The sequence below is a fragment of the Eurosta solidaginis genome, unplaced genomic scaffold (assembly GCF_040869045.1).
Source record: "Eurosta solidaginis isolate ZX-2024a unplaced genomic scaffold, ASM4086904v1 ctg00001119.1, whole genome shotgun sequence".
In the NCBI taxonomy this organism is placed as follows: domain Eukaryota; kingdom Metazoa; phylum Arthropoda; class Insecta; order Diptera; family Tephritidae; genus Eurosta; species Eurosta solidaginis.
The window spans coordinates 76,948-86,032 of NW_027136965.1; the positions used below are offsets into that span (position 1 = coordinate 76,948).

A 9,085-nucleotide genomic window follows, 5' to 3' on the forward strand; every position below is an offset into this window, starting at 1 on the left:
ACTAATGCCCACTCCCTCTTAAAGTGCTCAGTAACACCCTTCGTTTGATACCCATATCGTACAAACATTCTAGAGTCACCCCTGGCCCACCCTAATGGCGATATTTCGAAAAGGCGTCCACCTATAGACCTAATGCCAACTCCCTTTTAAAATGCTCAGTAACACCTTTCGTTTGATACCCATATCGTACAAACATTCTAGAGTCACCCCTGTCCCACCCTAATGGCGACATCTCAAAAAGGCGTCCACCTATAGACCTAATGCCCACTCCCTCTTAAAATGCTCAGTAACACCTTTCATTTGATTCCCATATCGTACAAACACATTCTAGTGTCGCCCCTGGCCCACCTTAATGGCGATATCTCGAAAAGGCGTCCACCGGTAGACCTAAGGCCCGCTCCCTCTTAAAATGCTCAGTAACACCTTTCATTTGATACCCATATCGTACAAACAAATTCTTGAGTCAGCCCTGGTCCACTTTTATGGCGACATCCCTAAATGGCGTCCATCCATAGATCTATGGCCTACTCTCTCTTAAATACTCTTTAATACCTTCCATTTGATACACATGTCATACAACCACATTCCAGGGTTACCCTAGGTTCATTTTCCTACATGGTGATTTTCCTTATTTTGTCTCCATAGCTCTCAACTGAGTATGTAATGTTCGGTCACACCCGAACTTAGCCTTCCTTACTTGTTAAATTAAAAATTATATTCTCCCCGAGAGAGACTCGAACTCTAGTCGTCAAATTTCGTACACCGCATGCCTACCATTAGGCTATCGCTGCGTCTGTTTGTGTGTGGCTTAACTTCAGTTTTTTCCGTTTGTTGTCTTTACTATTTTTATTTAATTATATTTGCTTGATGCTTTTTTATAATAACAAGGATTACCCGCCGAGATGTTCAACCAGGGAGGCAAAGAACTGGTAAAGAGCATGCATCAACTCCTATGCAAAATATAGTCAGACGTGCATGCCTTCAGATTGGAATTTAAGCGTGTCCTGCTCAATCCATAAGAAAGGCGACTCCGGAAACGCGCTAATTAACGGAAAATTAGTCTGCTTAATATTGCTTTTAAGGTTCTGCGTGCTGTGGGATAGAGTTGAACTAATTGGACCTTACACACAATGACGAAATATCGATTGCCTTAGGCGATAAAGTGCTGGCGGTTACAAATGAAGTGGCTGCCGGTAATATGTAATTCCCGACATATCTCCAGTCGCCAGGAGCCACGACACTTAAAGCTGTCCTGTTCCCTTATTACACCGCGTGCCAACCACCAGTCCATCACAACACGTTACTTAGAAGGGTCTACTCTTCCACTCATCCTCAAAGGGTGTACCGCAAATTATTTGAATTGTCGGCAGGCATTGATTGGTCCAGTTCAGAGTAGAGTGATGTCCAATCCCTACTTTTTGTTTAAGTTTTAAATATCGAACATCGAAGCTCCCTTCCCCACTAAGTTGAGAAACGTAATGCTGAACAAACAGTTTCTGTTGAATACTCGGAAAACTGGGTATTCAACAGACAACTAATTGAAGAGGTCCCTCCTCCTGGGCACTTTAGAGGATATCTCCGTAAGAACTTTGTAGAAATCCGGCACCCAAAAACTCAGCCCAGTGAAAATGCATATACAGGCAGCGTCGAACACCCGAAACTCGCAGAAGAGGAAAGCGGACTTCTTAATTAAGTGCGCGTCACTCTGGCAAAACTTTGATCTAAATACTGCAATACCTTAAACTCTTTTCCAAAATCGCCCCCTATTTGATGGGGCGAAGCACCGTTTCAGGAAGAATACGGGAAGTTGAGATAGCCCACGGAGTAATGATCGATGCTTTTTACATTTTGCTTTTAGCTGTGACTGATTTTGGTTTGGGGTGCAATCTATTAAAGGCGCATATCTATATTAAAATTACTGAATGTGGATGTATGAAACAACTACTGTATTTATTTCAGATACATGGGCTTTCCAATGGTCGATGCTCCCACTACTGATATATCTCGATACTTTTATGTCGCTGCGAAGTTCATTGACAGTGCCCTCAATAGTGGAGGTGAGTAAAAACCATCGGATATTTACAGTGCACTTGATTTCATTAAAAATATTTTAGGAAAAATTTTGGTCCATTGCTTAGTGGGAATGTCAAGATCAGCCACGTGTGTGTTGGCGTACTTAATGATTTGCCGGAAAATGTCTGCTACAGAAGCTATTCGCAAGGTGAGAATGCGTCGTGAAATTCGACCAAATGAAGGATTTCTTCAACAATTAGCGGATTTGGATATGGATCTAAGGCGAAAAAATCATTTCCCTTACTGATTTTGGAGCACCATTGCCACCTTTGTATTTTAAAATATTAAGACAGCTCATAAAAACTCTCAAAACTCGAAAAGCTCGCAAATTGTGTAAACCTCGTAAAGTTGTAAAGCTCACGGAAACCTGCCATAGTCATAACCATATTTTTCTTAACCATATCTATTGGCAATTTTATAATTCTATAAAAAAAGGAAATGTAAAAAATTCTAAAGATTTACATAAACAATAAGTCACACAGTTAAAAAAAATCTAAGACCGAAAAATAAAATATCTAAAAAGTTAATAAATTCGCCAACTCGGAAGTCATAGGTCATAAAAAGGGCGGAGTTCTATAAACCAACTGATTGGTTATGGGTCGGGCGTTATGGTATGTCACCCGTAATCGATTACTTTAAGCTTGGTTGGATCAGCTGATCTATATTTATATGGCTATGGCAATAATATCTCGGTTTGAAAGAAATCGTTTCATATGCGACGTTTCCATGGTTACAAGCCATTTACAAGTTTAATTGAGTTTGAATTACATTCATAAAAACTGTATATATTCATACAGAAGTACAAAAGAATTTTATCTGTTTTCACTTGCATACAAACCTGAAGTAAACTTAAAGTAGCTATATATGTACATACATACATACATATGTTTATAATTTGACAATAAAACCACACTTTCCTGGCTGTTTCCAAATTGACACAAAATTTAAGTTTGTTTGGAGTTTATATGGAACGTGGACCTCATTTGGGCTGAAAGCGTTCTTAGTGTTACCACAAATTTCGGCAACTGAAAAGCCAAACAAAGAACCAAGATTAATTTTATCAAATGCTCCGCTGCTATGACCTATCCAGTGGCGGTTCTAGGGGGGAAGGGGGGATATAGGTGCTAAAGCCCTCCCCCCAGAGCTGTATCATGTGTTCTCCGTTCGAACTAAACTTGTGGAGAGAATAAAAAAGGCCAAATTTTACGCTTTGGTAGCTGATGAAACAACAGACGCAAGTCATAAAGTTCAGCTAACCTTATGCATCCGGTATGTCGATGTGGAGGACATTCTTCTACGCGAGGACTTTCTAGGATTTATATTGTTGACATCTACTACTGTACAAGACGTGAGGGGGCGAATATTTGAAGAATTGAACGTCCTAGGACTGGATCTAATCAATCTTCGAGGACAAGGCTACGACGGGGGATCGAATTTCTCTGGAAAAGAAAATGGAGTTAACGCATTGATTTTGAAAGAGCATCCACTTGCATTTTACACTCTCTACTTCAACCATTCCTTGAGTCTCTGTGTATGCAAGGCGTGTGAAGTTCCCGAAATTTGAAATATGCTTGGAACCGTTTCTGCAGTAATAAATTTTTTCACATCATCACACAAAAGAACGCAAGCACTTGAGGATGAAATCAAAGAAAGATCACCCGAATCACAGAAAACTTGCCTCAGAACACTTTGCCTCACTCGATGGGTTGAAAAACACGATAGTGTGGAAACCGTTAGTGAATTTCTCCCACATATTGCTGAAGTGTTTGGTAACTTGAAGTTTGATAAAGATCTTGAAACGTCTTCAAAAGCGTCGCAACTTCTCAGTGCTATTGAGAAATCCGAATTTCTGATCGCTCTCCAAACATTCAACGATGTGAATTCGCCGATTGTGACTCTCAGTAGAACACTTCAACAACCTGAATTGCAACTGAAATCGGCCTGTGCTCATATTGATCATATAATCATGATTTTTGTCAAGAGGCGTGAAGACGAAACATCGTTCTATGAAGTCTTCAAGAGAGCCGAGGAAAAAGCATGTGAATTGGGAATCAAACTCGAAATTCCCCGCATTTGTGGCCGACAAAAGCACCGTTCCAATGTTCCAATTAAGAGTAAGGCTCCTCTCGAATTTTTCCGGTGAGTTCTTGTTGATTAAATGTGTTTATTTACGTTTTTAATAGGGGTGAATGATTCGTTGATATTGTACTTACAGAGCTACAATTTACTACCCTTTCCTGGACTACAGGATTTCCTCATTGACGACAAGGTTCAAAGGTGAATTTTTGAAGATACTGCCTCTGGAGGAACTGATTCCAGCATACTCTGCAGGAGTAATGATTGAAGAAATTGTACTTGCTGCTAAAGTTTATAAAGAAGCTTTCCCCAGTCACAATGAGACAGTGCTGAAAAATGAGATTTTATTGTGGCATAACCATTGCAAAAGTGATCCATTCAAGAGTGTTGAAACAGCTACTGATGCCCTGAAAATCATTAAGTCAGCACACTCTTCTTCATTTTTTCCAAACGTGACGACACTGTTGCAAATATTTGCGACTATCCCCGTGACATCAGCGACCGCAGAGCGTTCTTTTACTGTTCTAAAGCGCTTGAAGATTTATTTGAGAGTCAACATGTCTGAAAATCGACTGACTGGTCTGGCACTAGGGAACGTCCACAAAGAAATAGAAACGGACATTGAAGAAATAACGGATCTTTTCTGTAAATCGAAGCCCCGACGACTCGAATCTTTGGATTGGTCGATAGAAGATTGAACCAGCAATAAGTGGGTTTGAAAGAAAGGTTTTTATGACTATTTTTATATGGTTGTTATATCATTACCTCGAGTGTGCTGAATAAAAGAAGAACTTCATTTCAGAAAATATTGCTTGTACTTTATTATTAAGTTATTTAGTTTTTTATACTCAGTTGAGCAGAGCTCACAGAGTATATTAACTTTGATTGGATAACGGTTGGTTGTACAGGTATAAAGGAATCGAGATAGATATAGACTTCCATATATCAAAATCATCAGTATCGAAAAAAAATTTGATTGAGCCATGTCCGTCCGTCCGTCCGTCCGTCTGTCCGTTAACACGATAACTTAAGTAAATTTTGAGGTATCTTAATGAAATTTGGTATATAGATTCCTGGGCACTCATGTCAGATCGCTATTTAAAATGAACGATATCGGACTATAACCACGCCCACTTTTTCGATATCGAAAATTTCTAAAAACCGAAAAAATGCGATAATTCATTGCCAAAGGCGGTTAAAGCGATGAAACTTGGTAGATGTGTTGACGTTATGACGCAGAATATAAAATTAGTAAGATTTTGGACAATGGGCGTGGCACCGCCCACTTTTACAAGAAGGTAAGAAGGTAAAAGTTTTGCAAGCTGTAATTTGGCAGTCGTTGAAGACATCATGATGAAATTTAGCAGGAACGTTACTACTATTACTATATATGTGCTAAATAAAAATTAGCAAAATTGGATGAAGAACACGCCCACTTTTTAAAAAAAATTTTTTTTAAATTCAAATTCTAACAAAAACTTTAATATCTTTACTGTATATAAGTAAATTAAGTCAAAATTCACCTCCAGTAATGATATGATGCAACAAAATACAAAAATAAAAGAAAATTTCAAAATGGGCGTGGCTCCGCCCATTTTCATTTAGTTTGTCAAGAATACTTTTAATGCCATAAGTCGAACAAAAATTTACCAATCCTTTTCAAATTTGGCAGAGGCATAGATTCTATGACGGTAACTGTTCTCTGTGAAAATCGGCGAAATCGGTGGAAGACACGCCCAGTTTTTATACACAGTCCACCGTCTGTCCTTCCGCTCGGCCGTTAACACAATAACAAAAACCGATATATCTTTACTAAACTTAGCCCACGTACTTATCTGAACTCACTTTATCTTGGTATAAAAAATGGCCGAAATTCGACCATAACCACGCCCACTTTATCGATATCGAAAATTACGAAAAATGAAAAAAATGCCATAATTCTATACCAAATACGAAAATAGGTATGAAACATGGTAACTGGATTGGCTTATTGACGCAAAATATAACTTTGGAAAAAACTTTGTAAAATGGGTGTGACACCTACCATATTAAGTAGAAGAAAATGAAAAAGTTCTTCAAGGCGAAATCAACAGCGCTTGGAATCTTGGCAGGAATACTGTTAGTGGTATTGCATATATAAATAAATTAGCAGTACCCGACAGATGATTTTCTGGATCACCTGGTCCACATTTTGGTCGATATCACAAGAACGCCTTCACATATACATCTAAGGGACACTCGCTTTTAAAACCCTCATTAATACCTTTAATTTGATGTCCATATCGTACAAACACATACTAGAGTCACCCCTGGCCCACCCTAATGGCGATATCTCGAAAAGGCGTCCACCTATAGACCTAATGCCCACTCCCTCTTAAAATGCTCAGTAACACCTTTCGTTTGATACCCATATCGTACAAACATTCTAGAGTCACCCCTGGCCCACCCTAATGGCGATATCTCGAAAAGGCGTCCACCTATAGACCTAATGTCCACTCCCTCTTAAAATGCTCAGTAACAACTTTCGTTTGATACCCATATCGTACAAACATTCTAGAACCACCCCTGGCCCACCCTAATGGCGATTTCTCGAAAAGCCGTGCACCTATAGACCTAATGCCCACTCCCTCTTAAAATGCTCAGTAACACCTTTCGTTTGATACCCATATCGTACAAACATTCTAGAGTCACCCCTGGCCCACCTTAATGGCGATATCTCGAAAAGGCGTCCACCTATAGACCTAATGCCCACTACCTCTTAAAATGCTCAGTAACACCTTTCGTTTGATACCCATATCGTACAAACATTCTAGAGTCACCCTTGGTCCACCTTTATGGCGATATCTCGAAAAGGCGTCCACCTATAGAACTAAGGATTACTCCCTTTTAAAACCCTCATTAATACCTTTAATTTGATGTCCATATCGTACAAACACATTCTAGAGTCACCCCTGGCCCACCCTAATGGCGATATCTCGAAAAGGCGTCCACCTATAGACCTAATGTCCACTCCCTCTTAAAATGCTCAGTAACAACTTTCGTTTGATACCCATATCGTACAAACATTCTAGAACCACCCCTGGCCCACCCTAATGGCGATTTCTCGAAAAGCCGTGCACCTATAGACCTAATGCCCACTCCCTCTTAAAATGCTCAGTAACACCTTTCGTTTGATACCCATATCGTACAAACATTCTAGAGTCACCCCTGGCCCACCCTAATGGCGATATCTCGAAAAGGCGTCCACCTATAGACCTAATGCCCACTCCCTCTTAAAATGCTCAGTAACACCTTTCGTTTGATACCCATATCGTACAAACATTCTAGAGTCACCCCTGGCCCACCCTAATGGCGATATCTCGAAAAGGCGTCCACCTATAGACCTAATGCCCACTCCCTCTTAAAATGCTCAGCAACAACTTTCGTTTGATACCCATATCGTACAAACACATTCTAGAGTCACCCCTGGCCCACCCTAATGACGATATCTCGAAAAGGCGTCCACCTATAGACCTCATGCCCACTCCCTCTTAAAATGCTCAGTAACACCTTTCGCTTGATACCCATATCGTACAAACATCCTAGAGTCACCCCTGGCCCACCCTAATGGCGACATTTCGAAAAGGCGTCCACCTATAGACCTAATGCCCACTCCCTCTTAAAATACTCAGTAACACTTTTCGTTTGATACCCATATCGTACAAACATTCTAGAGTCACCCCTGGGCCACCCTAATGGCGATATCTCGAAAAGGCGTCCACCTATAGACCTAATGCCCACTCCCTCTTAAAATGCTCAGTAAAACCTTTCATTTGATTCCCATATCGTACAAACACATTCTAGAGACCCCTGGTCCACCTTTATGGCGATATCTCGAAAAGGCGTCCACCTATGGAACTAAGGATCACTCCTTTTCAAAATACTCATTAACAGCTTTCATTTGATACCCATATCGTACAAACATATTCTAGAGTCACCCCTGGTCCACCTTTATGGCGATTTCTCGAAAAAGCGTTCACCTATAGGACTAAAGCCCATTCCCTTTTAAAATACTCATTACCACCTTTCATTTGATACCCATATCGTACAAACACATTCTAGAGTCACCCCTGGTCCACCTTAATGGCGATATCTCGAAAAGGCGTCCACCGATAGACCTAAGGCCCACTCCCTCTTAAAATGCCCAGTAACACCTTTCATTTGATACCCATATCGTACAAACAAATTCTAGAGTCAGCCCTGGTCCACCTTTATGGCGATATCCCTAAAAGGCGTCCACCCATAGAACTATGGCCTACTCTCTCTTAAAATACTCTTTAATACCTTCCATTTGATACCATGTCATACAACCACATTCCAGGGTTACCCTAGGTTCATTTTCCTACATGGTGATTTTCCTTATTTTGTCTCCATAGCTCTCAACTGAGTATGTACTGTTCGGTTACACCCGAACTTAGCCTTCCTTACTTGTTTATACTCAGTTGAGCAGAGCTCACAGAGTATATTAACTTTGATTGCATAACGGTTGGTTGTACAGGTATAAAGGAATCGAGATAGATATAGACTTCCATATATCAAAATCATCAGTATCGAAAAAAAATTCGATTGAGCCATGTCCGTCCGTCCGTCCGTCTGTCCGTTAACACGATAACTTGAGTAAATTTTGAGGTATCTTGATGAAATTTGGTATGTAGGTTCCTGGGCGCTCATCTCAGATCGCTATTTAAAATGAACGATATCGGACAATAACCACGCCCACTTTTTCGATATCGAAAATTTCGAAAAATCGAAAAAGTGCGATAATTCATTACCAAATATGCATTAAGCGATGAAACTTGGTAGGTGAGTTGAGCTTATGACGCAGAATATAAAACTAGTAAAATTTTGGACAATGGGCGTGGCACCGCCCACTTTTAAATGAAGGTAATTTAGAAGT

General features: G+C 40.1%; 1 protein-coding gene across 17 annotated transcripts in view; it reads left to right on the top strand.

The window, feature by feature from the left end:
• LOC137235973 (dual specificity phosphatase 29) overlaps nt 1-4,955 on the top strand; it is a 64,447-nt gene extending 59,492 nt beyond the window's left edge. For 15 of the 17 annotated variants that reach the window (XM_067758695.1, XM_067758708.1, XM_067758710.1 and 12 more), the window contains 3 exons: nt 1,960-2,057; nt 2,115-4,212; nt 4,289-4,955. In XM_067758695.1, coding sequence (XP_067614796.1) covers nt 1,960-2,057; nt 2,115-2,320 — 304 coding nt within the window. In that variant the 3' untranslated portion in view covers nt 2,321-4,212; nt 4,289-4,955. Of the gene's footprint in view, nt 1-1,959; nt 2,058-2,114; nt 4,213-4,256 lie in introns of those variants that run through there. The other 2 variants (XM_067758696.1, XM_067758694.1) reach the window with 2 other exon arrangements.
• The last annotated feature ends 4,130 nt before the right edge of the window (nt 4,956-9,085 follow it).